This window comes from Gorilla gorilla, chromosome 13, assembly GCF_029281585.2.
Source record: "Gorilla gorilla gorilla isolate KB3781 chromosome 13, NHGRI_mGorGor1-v2.1_pri, whole genome shotgun sequence".
NCBI lineage: Eukaryota > Metazoa > Chordata > Mammalia > Primates > Hominidae > Gorilla > Gorilla gorilla.
In genome coordinates this window covers 96,614,720-96,632,408 of record NC_073237.2, presented here as the reverse complement: position 1 = coordinate 96,632,408, position 17,689 = coordinate 96,614,720, and the positions used below count along the sequence as shown (strand labels likewise).

At 41.2% G+C, this 17,689-nt stretch overlaps 2 protein-coding genes across 19 annotated transcripts in view; one reads left to right on the top strand and one right to left on the bottom strand.

The window, feature by feature from the left end:
- TEX10 (testis expressed 10) overlaps positions 1-7,314 on the top strand; it is a 50,585-nt gene extending 43,271 nt beyond the window's left edge. For both annotated transcript variants that reach the window (XM_004048358.4, XM_055350056.2), the window contains exons 13-15: positions 716-897; positions 5,545-5,755; positions 7,096-7,314. In XM_004048358.4, the coding sequence (XP_004048406.2) occupies positions 716-897; positions 5,545-5,755; positions 7,096-7,209 (507 nt within the window). In that variant the 3' untranslated portion in view covers positions 7,210-7,314. The remainder of the gene's footprint in view (positions 1-715; positions 898-5,544; positions 5,756-7,095) is intronic.
- The window catches only part of INVS (inversin), a 239,845-nt gene that overhangs the window by 29,400 nt on the left and 192,756 nt on the right, over positions 1-17,689 (bottom strand). For 7 of the 17 annotated variants that reach the window (XM_063696618.1, XM_055350052.2, XM_055350053.2 and 4 more), the window contains 3 exons: positions 16,249-16,966; positions 12,126-12,355; positions 10,462-11,336 (listed from right to left, as the gene is read on the bottom strand). In XM_063696618.1, coding sequence (XP_063552688.1) covers positions 11,098-11,336; positions 12,126-12,355; positions 16,249-16,966 — 1,187 coding nt within the window. In that variant the 3' untranslated portion in view covers positions 10,462-11,097. Of the gene's footprint in view, positions 1-7,224; positions 8,802-10,461; positions 11,337-12,125; positions 12,356-16,248; positions 16,967-17,689 lie in introns of those variants that run through there. The other 10 variants (XM_004048356.5, XM_055350049.2, XM_063696616.1 and 7 more) reach the window with 5 other exon arrangements.

Here is a 17,689-nt window from a genome sequence, read left to right as displayed (position 1 = left end):
GAGTCTGCAGACTTTGTAAAATCATTACCCAACAGTAGCCTCCAGGAGATTGAAACCATGTATATATACAGTTACAAGTTAGACTCTACCTTAATGACAATGCATACAGTACATTCTAGAAGAATTAGCAAACTCTATTGACCCTTCCTGGGTTTCCTGGCAGTGAAACAGTCAAATGTTAACTATAGTAATATCTTTTACTGACTCCGGTAGAGGTGTGTTTATTCATGTCTAAATGACTAAATCAAAGTGCAGAGGAAGGCTAATTTTGAAATGAACTATTTATACATTTAATTACCTGGCATATGAGTGGTGCCACATGCAAGTTTTCCAGCCTGAATAATTTAAAAATTTTTAAGTATGATTGTTGGTATTCAGATTTTCTTTGAGTGCATGAAATAATCCCTTTAAATAGTTATTTCTAACCAGCAATAGACATTTTATAGAACATTTAGAAGATTCTGTCATGAAGGGGAGGCAGTGGATTGGGTTAATAGCACTTCTTGCGTTTGCATGTTTTCAAAGTCATTTAATTTAGGGATTAAATTCTCAAAGGAAAACAGGACCTTAAGGTGTGGCAGGTGGCATATGTTAGGTATATATTGGTTTTCAGTAGAAATGATGTAAAGTTAATCGTGAATTAACAGGCTTTGGTTTTATGTGGAGGAGCGGGTCTGTTTTGAAGAGGTGATTAATCTCGTTTTTCTCTGCTTAGGTTGGGTTGACTGTAATTCCTGACAGCACGGCTGGCTGTGTTTTTGGTGTTATCTGTAAGCTCCTGGATCATACTTGTGTAGTTAGTGAGACTCTACTGCCATTTCTGGCTTCTTGTTGCTACAGTCTTCTTTATTTTCTGCTCACTATAGAGAAAGGGGAAGCAGAACATCTAAGAAAGAGGTAATTATTTTTTATTCTTCAACCTTAATTTTCCTACTGTTCCTCCTCCCCCAACCAAATAATAAAATAGACAGTTAAAGATAATTAGGTTATACAAATACCTTAAATTCTGTTTCAGAGAGTTTGTGTCAGCCTAGCTAGCTTTTTCTTTGTTCCTTCATGAATCCCCTTTGTGTTGTAGTGAAAATTTTTAGTTTTTTGTTCTTTCCCCTTTAAGTTACAAATTTGAAAACTTAGATGGCATTATAAAATTTCTTGAGAGGTTTCTTTTATTAACATTGCTATAAGTCTAGCAAGAAAAATAATTCTACCCTTAGGAGGATGGGCTATTAGTACCAACCTTTGTATTTTGTTTTGAGCTTCATTAGAGCTAGCCAGAGTGGGAATTTTAAAATCTTGGATTTAAGGAAATTCTTCTAAGATGCTAGTGCTTTTAATTAGTACTTTTGCTCGTATATAAAATATTCAGGCTAGAGCTTTTAGCATAGTTGGGAAGATTTTATTTTAATTTTAAAAAGTATTTTATGCTTGTATTCTTATTGGTGTGCCCATTAAAAGTTCATTGTAGAAGGTTTTAAAACCTGCTAACAGGTTGGCAAATATTCTGTCACCTGCTATTAATGTTTTGATATGTGCCTTTTTGGTCTTTTTTGAACTTTTAAATGACATGAAAATACATATACTGAATGTATAAAAAAACATTTATGTAGTTTAAAAGGTAATTATAAACTGAACCTCCATTTAACCAACCCCAGGTTCGGATATAGAATATCATCAGCACATATACTGTTAATGTACCCTGCACAGTTAAATGTCTTCTACGTACCCCTCTGCCCCAGATCACTTGGTGTTGATCAACTTCATTACCTTAAAAAAAAAATGGTTTTATGTGCATTTGTGAACAGTATCAGCTCTGTTTTGCATATTTGTGGATTTTTTGTAATGGGAATTATACTGCATGTATTTTTTGTGATTTGATTCTCTCAGTATTGCTTTCGAGATTGATTGAAGTTGACTCATTCAGCTGTATTTCATTCGTTTTTATTTCTCCATACCAGGGTTCAGCAAACTTCTTTCTTAGGGTTAGTTAGTAAATATTTTAGGTTTTGCAGACCATTAGGTCTCTCTCATGGCTACTCAACACTACCACGGTAGTGTGAAAGCATCAATAGATAATATGTAAATAAATGAGTATAATTGTGTTTCAGTAAAACTATTTACAAATACTTACCATGGGCTGGATTTGGCCTGTGGCCATAGTTTGCTCAGTCTGCTCTATAGTATTCTGTTACATGCATGTACCATAACTTAGCCATTTTATTGTCAGCATTCAAATTTTTTCCAGTATGTGCATAGAAAAAAATTATGTATTTCACTTTAAATATACTATAAAATTTATGCATAACATAAATTCGATGATAGTTTTCTTATACATCATCAAACATTAGGTCTGACAGGTCAAGAAAAGGCTTTATAAGTAGCAAGGAACTTCTCAGGGTTCTAGAGATTTTATAAGATCCCCATTTAATGAAATGTGTGTGTATTGCTATTTGTTATTTCCTGTCACTTGAAGTATGGCCCCTAAAACAACTTCATGCATAGTTTCAAAGATCTATTGTAGTTTCTTATAGAGAAACGTCCTTTGACTTCATGTGGCTGGAATGAACAAAATTAAGTGTGTGTAATACTTGTTTGCCTGTTTAAAATGCCCAGTTGTAGGGGTATTCTATACTGGGTACTGGAAAGGTTAACATTACTAGGATATTAGGCACAGTTGGCAGCCGAAGTCTTAGGTACCTAAAATTCCCATTTGGGCTATTTCTTCCCCACTGGGGAAGGTGTTTATAAGATTACAAAATGATGAAAGTGCTAGTCAAATTACTGGGGAGCCTTTGATTTCACAAGTGCTGGCCAGAAAGTTAGGTTTGACCGAGTTGAGTTGTTTAGTACTGTCTGCTGTGCCTTGAAGATACTGTTGTATTGTCTCCTTGCCTCAGTGTTAACTAATGAAAAAATCTGCTGTTAGTCTGAGCCCTCTTAGTTTGTAGGTAGTAATCTTACAGGTAGTAATCTATATTTTTACTGTTTTCTCTTTATCTTCAGTGTGTTGCAGATCAGGACGTGTCCTAGTGTAGGTTTGTTATTTATCCTGCCTGAGACATAGTGTGCTTCTGTAATGTGAAGATTCAGTTTTTTTTCTTCAAGTCTGGAAAGTTGTTATTAATTTTTAACCATCTTCCCCCATTGTTTCTATTTTCTTCTAAAAACTCCTTTTAAACATAGGGAGCTTTTTATTCTGTCTTCATCTCTTAAAAATCTTTCAATTTGCTAATTCTTTTACTTAATCCTCCTACTGAGATTTTATTTCATCAACTTTTGTTTTCTTTTGGATTTGTTTCTATTTTGGATTTTTATTTGGTATTTTGTCATTTTCACGTGTTCTTGGTTTATTGGTGTTTCTTTAAAGTTCTTGTTAGTTCCATTAGCTCCTTTTTCCTGCGGTGTCGGCATTCTCCCTTATTTTAGGGAGCAAGTTGAACAGACTTGTATATTTTGGGCTGCATACCTTTTCCCTAAGTGTGTCTTTTGTGGGAGTTCTGTGGAGGTTTATAGAGACTTCCCTGTAGGATAGTTTGACATTTGCACTTTCCTGGCTTCCCATTCTGTGCAAGGAGCATAGTTCAAACTCCCTGCCTTCCATACCTGGGTTCTGAAGCCTCAGCTTCCAGTACTGTTGACTGTTGAAAATCCTAGCCCTAAAATCCCACATACAGTTTTTATGACTGTTGGATATCTTTATATGAATTTCATTATAGTTTCTTTCACCTAGAGGTTTTACCCATCTGGCCTTGAGCTTGGCTGTCTTTTTTTTTAAAGGTCTGTGGTTATTTGAAATCCACTCAAATTAAGAAAAGTAGAAAATGAAAATATTTGATTATTACAGGAGTAACTTGTAAAACCCAAGGGCTAGGAATTAGAAATTTAGCAAGAGACAAAGCAGCTTACTCTATGTTTCTTCTAGTTTGTGTAGTCTATATCTCCGTGCCTTTGCATTAGCTATGTCTGCAGTCTGGCTTTCTCTTTTCTCCTTGCACGTGACTGTCCCAGCTGGGCTCTTCATAAGAGTATCTATTTGGCCTAGAATGGATTCACTATTCACCATAGATGGAATTACCATATGTACAGTCAGGGAAATTGGTTATATAGTGAAGGGGCTGCTCCCTCTAGACCTGGAGGTAGTCAGGTTCTCTTAGAAAGATTTAGGAACTAGGAGGATTATACACTCCTGGTAAAGAAGCTGCAAAAAGGTCAGAGCCTTTCATAGTCAGTGGACTCTAGGTCTATGTGAATATTGCACCATCTAATTAACACTTGGAGAATGTGGTTAGGCTAGCTGGAAGGTCACCTGTCTCTACCATAAACATTTTGCTCCATAAAGATACCGAGAGAATGATGTTCTTGATTTGGCTCTTAGCCTAAATGTTAGTGAAAAACACCATGTTTATTGAAATGTGGATAGTTTCTCTTGTTCTTAAGTTTAATTAGGGCCCACTTGTCATTTTTTGTTTGTTTTTGCAATTGCTTTTGAGGACTTAGTAATGAATTCTTAATCTATCTTGAGTTAATTTTTTTTTTTGAGATGGAGTCTCGTTCTTTTGCCAGGCTGGAGTGCAGTGGTGTGATCTCGGCTCACTGCAACCTCCACCTCCCGGGTTCAAGCAATTCTCCTGCCTCAGCCTCCCGAGTAGCTGGGACTGCAGGCGCGTGCCACCATGCCTGGCTAATTTTGTATCTGTAGTAGAGACGGGGTTTCTCCATGTTGGCCAGGATGGTCTTGATTTCTTGACTTTGTGATCCACCTGCCTCAGCCTCCCAAAGTGCTGGGATTACAGGCGTGAGCCACCGCGCCTGGCCGAGTTAATTTTTTGTATATGATGAAAGATAGGGATCCATTTTTATTCTTCTACAAAAGGATAGCCAATTGTCCCATTTATTGAATAGGGAATCCTTGCCCTGTTGCTTGTTTTTGTCACCTTAGTTGAAGATGAGATAGTTGTAGGTATGTGGCTTTATTTCTGGGTTCTCTTTTCTGTTCCATTGGTTTATCTGTCTGTTGTTTTCTATCATTACCATGCTGTTTTGGCTACTGTAGCCTTGTAGTGTACTGTGAAGTCAGGTTGTTTTTGCTCAGGATTGCTTTGGCCATTCTGGCTTTTTTGGTTCCATGTGAATTTTAGAATATTTTTTTTTAATTGTGTGAAGAATGATGTTGGTAGTTTGATAGGAATACAGTTGAATCTGTAGGTTGCTTTGAGCAGTGTGGCCATTTTAACAATACTGATTATTCCAATTCATGAGCATGGAATGTTTTTCCATCTATCTGTGTCACCTGTGATTTCTCTCAGCAGTGTTCTGTAGTTTTTCTTGTAGAGATCTTTCACCTCCTTGGTTAGATGTATTCCTAGGTATTTCGTGTGTGTGTGTGTGGCTATTGTAAATGAGATTGCGTCCTTGATTTGGCTCTCAGTTTAAATGTTATTGGAAAACATGTTTCTTAAAAGGACATTTCACTTTGGGGGAATATAGAAGGGGGGCTTTTCCTGTGGGCATTTGCTCACTGACTCATTTCTGTCTCTGTTATTGTAGGGACAAGCTGTGGGGGGTCTGTGTCTCCATCCTGGCTCTCTTGCCTCGAGTCCTCAGGTTGATGCTGCAGAGCCTGCGGGTGAACAGAGTTGGGCCTGAGGAGCTGCCTGTTGTGGGCCAGCTGCTTCGACTGCTGCTTCAGCATGCACCCCTCAGGACTCATATGTTGACCAATGCGATCTTGGTGCAGCAGATCATCAAAAATATCACGGTAAGAAGCATGGTACCGGAGGCTTTGCAATATTAGCATGAGAATGAATTTATGACGGGGGCATGGGGGAGAGTGTGTTTTGAGGGAGGAAAGGGATCCCATACATTGAGTCCAGGAATTAATCCCAATATGGTAGTTTCTCAGGGTCTCCCGTGCTGTCCAGCACCTGACTGTGACTTAATGGGGGGGGGGGGCGGGGGGGGGGCGTGTCTGTGATTCCAGAATTAGTAATAAAAGTCAAAATAATCAAACTCAGTGAAGGTGACAAAGCTTAGTTTAGTTTGAAAAGGTAAGGGCATCAGAGTCATTCCTACCTAGACTGTGATACAGACTCTATTAATGAACTGTGACAGCTTGGCAAGTTTTTTTCTTTCTTTCTTACCTATCCAAGCTTGTTTTCCTATCTGTAAAAATGGGAATAATGCCAACTTTATTGTGTTTTGGTGATCATTAAAGGAGATAACCCAAGTAAAGTTTTTAGTATACCTGACATTTGTTAAGTGCTCCATAAATGTTGTCATTAAGGAAATTATTTAGCAGGAATAAACTTCAGGCCAATTTCTAGTCACTTAGTTCACTCTAAAGTAAGAAAATCAGAAGTTGCAGACTTCAGCTTTGTCTAATGGTTGGCTCTCTGCCTTCAGCTGTGTCTGTTTGGCCGGGACAGCTCTGTTGTTTAGGATTCCTTTGGTGATTTTAGTTTGGGGGGGGGGTTAAAAAAGTGTCTTGTATAGTTTGATTTGCAGATTATCCCTTGAGATTCGTAGTGATACTTTGAAGTAATAGTGCTTTTACATGCATATAACACAGGTGCTCATTAGTATTTTTTCAGTAGCCTTTGTAGGGGTAATGGAAGTGGCAGTGGAATAATTCAGAAATAGTGAAGGGAAGAAAATCAAGAGCTTGGATTATTCCCAGACTGGAGAATCAGCCCATCTTTGTAAAGAAGAGATTGACAGAAATTGTTGGTTGGCCCTGTAGAGTTAGTTATTCTCAGTTGGCATTGGGGTAAAGATCATGAGACACTAGAATGGCAAGAGGGAGAGAGGCAAGGGTGAAGGGATGGTTGGTGGTGAAATTTCATTAGTCTCTAGCATGTGCAGGAGGGAACAGACTCAACAAGAAACCATTAGCATTTGAGGATATAACTAGGAATTTTCACTGCCTGTGGTAATGCCCAATTAATAGTTCCCTGTTTCCTGGAAGACTTCCTATGGTAATTTATAGATGGGGATACAGTTGCCAAAGCTCTGGGAAATTGTGTTTGGGTGTGAAAAATACTGTCAGGTAGCATAGTGATTTGGGTGCAGTTCTCAGATTACTCTTGTTTTTCTCTCCAGACATTGAAGAGTGGAAATGTTCAGGAACAGTGGCTCACAGACTTACATTACTGCTTCAACGTGTATATCACTGGGCATCCCCAAGGGCCCAGCGCGCTGGCTACAGTGTATTGAAGAGGCCATAGTACCTCCTGTTTGAAGTTGTTTATTCACATCTATCTTATTTGAAGAAAGACTGATGTAATAGATCTTTGTCATTAAAGCTGAACTTTTAAAGAAGTTTACGAACCTTCTTTGCACTGATATAGGAAAATAATGTTTGGGCGTTCCTATTGATGTGTAGGCTGGCTTCCTGGACTAGCACACGATACATGGTCACAGGCGGTTGTGCATTGTGCATTTCATAGGAGCTAAATATTTACAAAATAGAGAGTGATACTGTGGTACCTTCTGTTATATACCAAGAAACTGGCTAAATCTTTGTAATCCCATCCAGGCAGACCTCCTTCTTTGTGTTTTTGTGATCACAAAAACGATGAATATAATAATTAGTAAACTAAAAACCAAGGTAATTAACTTAAGTGAACACTTCATTGCCTATCTATCTCTTACCGTTAGCACAGAAGTGGCACTGATCTGAAGAAAATGAAAGCAACCCCCAAAATACCTGTGAGTAAAATATATCACTGTTTATGCCTACTGTCAATATTCCCACAGCAGCTTTCCCCTTAAACAATGTGAAAGAGCCCATCATCACTGGATTTTATTTAAACCAGGTGTTCTTAGAATGCTAGGATTTGTGCCGTTTCATTCTTCCCTGCCAACAGGAATGGCATTTTAAGAAGATTGCTCACTTCTGCAAGTTGGTCAGAAAATACAAGTAGAACGTTGAAGCCTGAGTTAGCACCTTGCTGCATGAACAGTCTGGTCTGTAAACCCTACCTGACAGAATCCTTGATACTGTAATACGGCTGTTGGTATTCAGCACTGAGAAAGCCATTCAGAGAAGACGTGGCGGCAACTTGTGGCCTTGAGAGGCTAACGTAGGAACTGTAAAATGTAAGGAATCACCAGAATGTATCTATGGTCTTTTGGACAATTTCTAAATGAAAACAGTGGGCCATGATTCTGATCTAAAATTTAAACCTGATTAATTTTGAAGTAATAGTGGGATGTGATGTGTGTGTGTGTGTGATAAGTTTGTTGCATTAGATTCCAGGAAAGTAGTGAGAGGAAGGCTGCTATGGGACAGGCTTCCTATCTCATTTAGGTTCATCTCTTGAAACAAGAAGCCAGTACCAGCTAGCTGGCAGAAATCCCAACCCAGCAGCCGTAGTTTTCCTTAGATTTTGCTGTTAATTATGAATTCTCATTTCCAACTGTACAGACTGAGGTGAAAGCAGACACTCAGGCACTTTGCACAGACATAGTCTATGCAGGTCCTTTCAGTGCAGGCTGTGTTGATTGACAAAACAATGCTGTGTAACAGCAGAAAGGAAACATTCTGACATTTTCTTTCAGTTAACACATTTTTAGGTGAATCAGCCTTCAGGTACGGATATTAAAGTTTTCCCAAGGTGTAAAAGATTATCAGCAGAAAATCTGAACTCTGCACTAGCTACGCCAGCTCCCCCGAACACAGTCTTCCTCCATAGGCAGTCAAGGTTTTGTTTTGTTTTTTGGCTGAGTAGCTGATTGCAGGTTATAAGAAAAGTTCTTTGATCTTCCACTGTTCTCAAGGAGATGTATACACTGTAGGTTGCTCACTGTTAAAAACAAATACCAGATAGATATTAAGGTTATTAATTTTAAGGCTGAAGGGAATAGTTCATTGGTGTTGAGGAAGAAGGATTTCGGTTTAGGCTCTCCCTGGGATGATGGGCCAGTTTACTGTAGAGGCAGGATGACTTAATATAATAGCTTTATATTTCCTGCAGTCTCAAGATATGGGACATCTCTTCAAGGGAGACTTGATTAAGAGAGAGCAGGCACTTGGGGAGCTGGTACGAGAACCTCGGTCTTCAGTCTGCCTGAAATAACAAATAGATTCTCTCTCTGTGTCTCTCACATAACACATTACATAAACAGGTAACACATCTTTTAACTCTCCTATTACACTTCGAATAGTTGTTCTAGAAAATAGGTTTGTTAGAAAATATTCAGATCCTCATGAATGATAAGCTGATGGGAATATCAAAATGGATTTTTGAGGCCTTTTTATGACTTTGAATTAACAAATGTATAGGATGCCACAGTCAGAAAACATTAGTGATATACTTTGACAAATGATACTGAGGCCCCATATGAGAAACCTTGCTGAAGACATTGCTATATTTTGCTTCTAACTTTTTATGGAGCATATAAGCAAATACATTAAAGGTTTAGTAGTTTTTAAAAGTAACAAACATATGTCTCAACTTTTCTCTCTTGGTTTTATAACTTCCACAAAATTATTTTAATGTGAACTATTGTTTTTGGCTGTCTTCACTGTATCTTGAATGGAGTTGTCATCTGTACCCCTCTGCAGGTGAGCAAGAATAAACTGGATTTGTACAGGGGGTACCAATACTAATAATCACAGTTATTCCATTCACTGGATTGGAACTTTAAAGGGAGTTCTTTTCTTTTATTGTTAAAGAGATAGGCCCAGGTGTGTGTGTGTGTATGTGTGTGTGTGTGTGTGTGTCAATAAAAGGCTCTGCTGAGATTCTTGGTGGGTGGTTTGCAAGGCTGGGTGTGGAAGACTGACATGAGCAGGGATTGATTTGCTGCCTCCCAAATACATGTGGAGAAACAGCCCAAGGAGGCTGGCATTTTGCTATATCCACCTTTCTGCTTCTTCCTTTTTGAGTGGTAAAGGCACTACTAAAACCTCGGGGGTGGGGGGTTCTCCAAGTTGGAGGGTGAGAGCAATAATATTCATTAACTGGTTAATGCTTAATGTGGGTGGGCTTGAGCCTAACAAAACTGTGTGTTCTCCTAAATTTGGGGTTAGGAAAAGATCATTTTATCCTTGTCTGATTTTAAACCAGTCAAAAATATGTGTAGGACAAGTAAGTTGCTTGTTCATATGAAGTCCTAAGAAATCATTAAGTATTGATTTGAATTTATTTACTCTGTCCCTTCTGAGTCTCTTAACTAAAAAACTTATATGCTGCTAAACACCATTTTAAAGATTTCTGGTAGTCTTGGATTTGTTTTTCTCTTAAGACTGAAAAATGATCCAGTTATCTAATTTATGCTAGTATTTGATTGTCTAAATGCCACTTCTCTGGTAGTGATATCTGACAATTCTGTTTTTGAAATGATTCTTTAATTTGCTCAGGTATAACGAAAGGGGTTTTTTTGTTTGTTTGTTTTTAAACAGACTGTAGGCCTTGATTGCTTTGAAAGTTTCTAACTACCCCACCCACCACTCCCTGATCAGCCTGTCTGTATTACATGAGTTGTCCAACACTTATTAAAGATTTGGCAGTAATTACTCTGTCCCCCACCTCCAGATTTTTGCCCCCCATCAAAAAGCTAAATGAATATTAAAGTTCATGCTGACAGTCATTGTTCACCTTCCCAGCTGCACTCTGTTCCTCCAGGATGACTGTGTGGATCGAGGAGGCAGGGGGGAGCGTGTTGCCATAGCCACCTATGAGAAACACTGGACCTGGCATTAGCTGCTGACAGCAATGAACTTATCACCCATATTTAATGCTGGTGTGAATGAGGGGGCCCTAAGTAAAACACTCTTGTCTTGGCGGCTGAAAAGAAAGTTCCCTGAGCTTCTCCTGTATGAGGGAAAGCACGCACAGCTGAGCCTGGGCTGTACGTGCTCTCAGTGTTCTCTTCATGGTGTTCTTCCCATCTTGGAGAAGGAAATAGGGGATCATAATGTGACACCAAAATGGAACAAGGATTCCCAAGGTATTCCTTTGAAGAGTGACAGTATTTTCATTTATTTCCTCCTTTGTGTGAAAAAATGTGTAAAAGTGATCAATAATAGCTACCATTTATTTCTGTTGGAGTTAATGTTAACAATAATAGCTTTTAGTTGTGAAAATAATTTGCCTCTTAGGGAGACAGATGTTGGCTACAGTAATAATCCCATGAAATCAAATGACCATTGGAAAACCCTGGCCATCTCTGTTCTAATGTCTTCTGTCTTTGGGGATGAAACAAAGGAAAATGCTTCCCCATGTTCTTCCCCACCATCTGCTTTGCAGTGGCTGCCTTACCTGAGTTGAGACGCAGCACAGAAGAGGCTTTTACAGATCTTGTAGGATGATGTATTTTCCCTTCGTGAGAACAACCTGAAATGAACCAACAACTGTTACTTTTCTTTGGCCAGGGATACATTTGGCCTGACCAACTTCTGAATTCCTTATTGTGGTAAAGGCTTGAGCTTGCAGGTGTGTGTCAAGATAAGTTAGGTATGGTGTGGAACCATGTAGGCCCAGGGTAAAGTCCTGAGATTTTGCTAAATGAATGTTAAAGTTCATGCTGTAGGAGATCTTTCTAAAGGTGCCCTTGCTTATCTTTTTTTCTCTTGAGCCAGCAAGGCTTCTTGAACTCCACTGGGTCTATTTGGATGGGCTCTTTGCAGAGCTGAAAATGTTTCAATTTACAGCAGTTAATCTGCTGAACAAATATTTACTATAGTGCATGGGTGTTGAGCATTCTCATAGTGGGCAACCCTATAACATCTTAGCATAGGAAAAGTCAAAGTGATACAGGCAGAGTCTAGCTAAGTCTTGAATGCTCCAAATGGGTAATGCAAGGAGGAGACTCAAGCAGGGGTCTGGAGAGGTTTAAACAGTAAAGCTTGAGGGCACTCTGGGCTGAGATGCTAGAATGCCTCACGAAACCAAACAATTCTGACCCAGTATCGTTGGGAGGCAGGAATGAAATGGTGCTTGAGAAATATTAGGTTGGTGCAAAATTAATTGCAGTTTTGACCATTTTTAATAATACAATTAATTTTGCACCAACCTAATTTATCTGAATGGAAGTTTACCCAATGTAATTAAATTCTACTTCAGATTCTGATGTGGCGCTCTGGGGGTACTTGTGAACTACAAAGTAGGCAGAAGGACAGTTACCATAGATTTGCTTAAGCACTGAGTGCTTGGTGGACTTTGTGCCTGAGGTGCCCTTGGATGGACTCTTGGGGGCCTTGCTTACTGCAGTGGTTTGGGGGAATTTTAGTTCCAGTTCCTTCCTCCAAACCTGGAGGAGCAATGCTGTAGACTCTTGCCTCCATCTGTCCACATCTGCAGCTCCAAGCTGCTTCATATGCCGAAGGTGGGACAGGTGCTTCCTGAGCTGGTAGCTGGTTGGGTCAGAGGAGAGGAGAGGCTTTAAGATCACAGTACTGAGAAAACTAAATTTCCTTAAGGTTCCTAGAAGCTATAGGAGTAGTATTTGCTGAATTCCTGGTAGGTTCATTCAAGCTCCCATTCCTAATTTTGGCGGCAGCATGTTGAATGTGGAATTCTTTTTCCATTATCAAACACCTCCTGAACTAGGATTCAATCATGATTCCTTGCCTTCAAGGAGCTCACAGACTAGTGGAACAGGCTGCTGTGTAAAGAGGTACGTGTGGCATGAGAGTACTGTGCAAGAGCAAGGAGCTGGTTGTGCAAACAGATGCAGGACTGACTGATGGTTTGGTAAGGTTTCACAAGGTTAATATTTGTGCTGGATTTTAAAAGATGAATAGGAGCTTACCAGGCAGAGAAGGGCATTCTACGTAGCAGAACTGGCATCAGCAGAGATAGAGGCATTTGTGCCAGAAAGTCAGTAACACAATGTGGTGGAAGCACTGTGTATTTGGTGACAAAAGGGGGCTTTAGAGTGGTAAAGGCATGAGCTGCATCTTACTAAGATAAGTCTTTTGGAGGTGGGTTTGGAGTGGGTGAGGAATGGGGATGATGGCTATATTTACATCTAGGATTTATTTGATGTTTTCAGTCCCACATGCACTCCCAAACTTACTGAGCACAACAACTATTTTGAGGCCTCCAAAGGAAAGCTGCAGCAATGTTTATTATCTGTATCTGTCTTGATTCCTAGTGAGCCTATAGGTAGCTGCAGAGAGCAACAGGCTTCATGTCTGATTTTACAGTGATCCCATTTGGGCTGCACCAAATGGGAAGTAATCTTTTTCCTAAGTCTGCTAAAAGTTCCTTGCAGCGCTTGGTGCAGCCCCTCCCTCCTTCCCCAAAGACTGATTTCAGTCAGCCTACACTACTCTTCCTTCTTTCCTGGAGGGTAACACCATGGCATCCCTCTACTAGAATACGTACTACATTTCCAAAAAGCCAAGTCTAGAGAAAAGTATGGCACTACCGCGCTATAATTCAGTTTCTCCTGTTTGAAATGCTGTCTTCCATACCTTCTGCTCTTGTGGGCACAGAACTTGGGGGGAAGCCCAGGTAGTGGCTGAAGCTGTTAATGGTGTCAGCCCTCAGTGGGCCCAGCAGCACCTTTCCTGCTCAGCTTGTCCAGGATCCTGTTTCAATCTTTAAAATAGTCATCTTACTTGGTTATTAAACTGACAATTTTAAGATCAAGTTTCATTTTCTCAGGACCCAAGGTTCATTTTGCCCACTCCTTCCCTGCCTGTTTTCCAGCTCCTTTTCTCCATCCTCCACCTGTCCCCTATAACCACAGCCTGCACTGAACACTTACGTGTCCAGCCCTGACCCCTGCCCCAGCCCTCACTGCTTAGGTTTGCTATCAGATACACTTGCAGGACAGTGCTTCAGGCTCCTGTATTTACAATAGAAAATGTAGTTAAAATATAATAGAATCAATAAAGTGTGTTTACTGTCACCAGACTTGGCTTTCTGCAATGTGCAACAATCCCAGAAGTCCTTTGGGCCTGAGAATTGCACAATGGCACATCCAGAGGGGGCCTGTGTAGTTACCTACCCAGGTGGGCATGTTAGACCATAAGCCCACTGTTCTTGGGGGAATGACTGAAGGCTCATTTGCTACTCTGGTCACTTACTGACAGGACCTGTCAGCTTCTGACTCTTCAAAGGAGTCAAACAGACAGTCAGAGAAGGAGACATTTCAGGTAGGGAGCAGCTGTGGGGTCTGGTGTGATAAACCTTGCTGGCTTGTTTAGATCCTAGATTTCAGCCAGAATACTTAAAAAGTTCATCTGGATGGTAGCCAGTGCATGTCCCAGCATAACTGCCCAACAAGGGGGTGCAATGGCCATTTCCACCTGTGGCTTTCGAGGCCAACTGTCTTGGCTCAAAGCCAGCCCTGGCACTTGCTCTGTAATGTTGGTGAGTTGATGAACCTCTCTGTGCTTCAGTTTCCTCATCTGTGTAACGGGGATAAGAACAATACCTACCTTGCAGGGTTATCGGTGACGATTACATGCACAGGTAAAACTAGTTTGAACAGTGGCACAAGTGTCCAATAAATACTACTAGTATGCTAACAATTGGTAGTAGTAACATCACCCTTCTCCTGGTTACCCTGATGTGTGTGACACCAACCAGGCAGCCTTCTCCAGGCTATTTTCAGGCAAAGTGCATGGGGCCCACCTCCACCTCCATTAGCTTGACCACAGCAAAAACTAACTTCACTAATAATGTAAGGGAAAGGCCCTTGGATTTGAGTCAGCCAGAGGTTCAAGTGCTGGATCTGCACCAAAAGGACAAGTCAATTTTTCCTCTCGTCTGAAAAATGGGGATACTGCTCCCTGTCATGATGGCTTCCTGGTGTGGTTGGGAGTTCACATGGGGTCAGGCATGAAAGGACTTTGTTAATGGCCAAGAGCTGAAACAGACATAGGGAGAACACATTGCAAAGCCTGTGCAAGCACAAACCAGATCAGCCGGCTCTGGGTTAGGCAGTCTCTGGTATGATACGAACGGAGGCCTCTCCCTGGACCTCCTGGGAATCTATCTAGTTTTCTCCCTGCCAATGTTAAGGAGAGAACGTCTTCCTTTTTCTCCTGACGGGAACCTCGATATCTCATACACCTGTGCCCGCATTATTTCCTTGCCTTGTCTCCACATACGTCTTCCTCTCCCCAGTGATGGCGGCGACATAACTTCCACCTATTTCTTTTCTTGAGACAAGGTCTCACTCTGTCGCCCAGGCTGGAGTTCTGTGGCATGATGATGGCTCACTGTGGCCTTGACCTCCTGGGCTCAAGCGATCCTCCTGCCTCAGCCTCACAAATAGCTAGGACTACAGGCATGTGCCACCATGCGTAGGTAATTGTTGTACTTTTTGTAGAGACGGAGTTTGGCCATGTTTCCTGGGGTGGTCTCGTCTCATAACCCTGGGTTCAAGTGATCCTCCCTCCTCGGCCTCCCAAAGTGCTGGGGTTACAGGTGTAAGCCACTCTGCCCGGCCAACTCCCACCTACTGGTGATGGGTCCAGCTTCTCTCTGGACATTCATCACTGTAAGGCCTAATTTAGATTTAGGCTGTAGTGAGGCTTTCAGGATGAAAGAAATTATGAGACGTGAACATTTGTAGCAATAAGACCCCTCAAGTCCTCCCATAATCATCCCCTAGCGGCATTTGTCTCTACTATATTGGGAGTCTGTTTCAGGCTTTTAGGACAGCCTTCACCCCCACTCCCAGTGCCTACTATGTATTTTGAGCTTGGTAGATGCTCAGACAGGTTTACATAATACAGTTTAGTCACCCAATCTATTATATCCAGACCCTGGTTTAGGTGTTTGGAGTATGACTAGTTCCTGGGTAGTAAAGACATAAGAATAAAAATAAAGTATCTCCTATGTGTAGTAATTTAGAATTAATGAAGCGTGCATTATCTCATTCCAGCAACCTGTCATATTAACAGGACATGTGCAACAATTATTAAATCCTGTTTTACAGATGAAGAAGCAGAGGGTTGGGGGGCCATATGATTTGCCCAAAGTCACATAACCTGTTAGAGCTTACCTTAACCTCACATTTCATGGTTACAAACCCAGGGCTTTTTCCTTTACCCCATGCTGTCCTGAGCACTTTCCCATCTTTCTAGGCAAAAACATCTTCCAAATGGTTTATACAATGTAAATTACTAGGATCTGGTGTGAATTTCATGGGTAGGCTCTATAAAATTGGCCTTACCATGCCACCACATGGAACTCACTGGGAAAACATCAAAGAGCACAGATGTCATGTTGAGAATATCAGTAACAATCAAAGAACCACAGATGCGGCAGCACCCCATTTTCCTACCTTCGCCAGGCGCGCTGGATGACTGCTGCTGCCTTGTTCTTTTTGCGAAACAGCTCTTTCCTCCTTCGTTCTCTCTGAATTATCTGCATTCGGAGCTCTACGGGGAGAAGGTCAATATTCACACTCTGCCCAGAGACAGGACCAGGTGCTGGATCAGTCTCCTTAGATACCTGAAAGTCCTCGGACAGGGCAGATGTCTCCAGCCTCCTAGCTCCTGACCTCAACTCCTCTGTGCTCTGTGGCAAATCTGAATAGAGCCCTCCTGTGAGCTTGGCTTGTGTCACTTTGTTTCTTGGTGTACGATGGTGGGGAGGATTCTGCCCAGCATGGACTGCCTCCCCCCGGGCACTGCCAGGGCGGCTAGAACCAGCCGGGGAGCACCTTCCTCCTTTGAGCTCTTGAGTGCGCCTTTTCTGGGGGGCACATTTGGCCTTGGGTTCTGTGTCATGCCGCCTGCTGGGCTTCCAGTGGCTATCGTGCGGTGGAAGGCTTGCAACTGCTCGCCTGGAGTCCTCTCCTTTCTCATCAGGCCCAGCCACCCTGATACAGGAGGGCTGCTTCACGAAGCCTTTCCCCTTTGCACACCGCTCATCGCCAGCTGTCTCACCTCTGGACTTCTCAACAGAGGGAACTCCTGGATGCCTGCTTCCATCACTGCCTTCATTGGGTCTGAAGTGGACACAAGCAGATTGGCCTTTAGAATGTTCTCTGGCTGTTTCTTGGGGAAACAAAGAAAAAATATTGTCCAAAACTTGCAGAGTAGGATAATTTTCCTAATATGTTCACATAAAATATTCAGACTTAGCCTATATCATCACCATAATAGTGGCAGTTACAGACTAGGAAAAAAGCGGTTTAACTTCTATTTCCAGCAATATGGTAGGTTAGATAACCTGAAGCCCTTCTTGCCTTAACGAAAATATAGTGGATATCCTTTGGAAAGCACTGTCATGCCTTTAAGAAAATAAAGGAACTCTGGAGGCCAAAAACAAAGAGAAAATTGAAAATCAAAGCAATTAAGTATGTGAGCTGATCCAGTGACTGTCTAGGCAGGTAATGGTGGTGGAGTGGGCAACAGATGGTCTTATTAAATATCTGGCTGTGTTTTAACATCTACATAAGAACAGAAAATGAGGCCTTGCAGGAAGAAAGTTAACTGGAACCAAGACTACATGAAGCCAGCACTCTTGAAGGGATATACCTTTTGGAAATAATCCAGATTTTAAAATCTGCTCTCCAGCACTTAGAGATGACAAGGAAGTTTGTTTCAGCCCAGTTTCTGGATGGGGTAAGGAGTCTCCCATAAGAATTTAAAACCAAAGTCTTCTTCCTTACGTGGGCTTGGTATTCATTTATTCTCAATCCATAGGAGACATTACTATAAAAACTGGTCTTAGGATGGAGATATCCCAGGATGCCTCACAGAAGCAAACACAATATT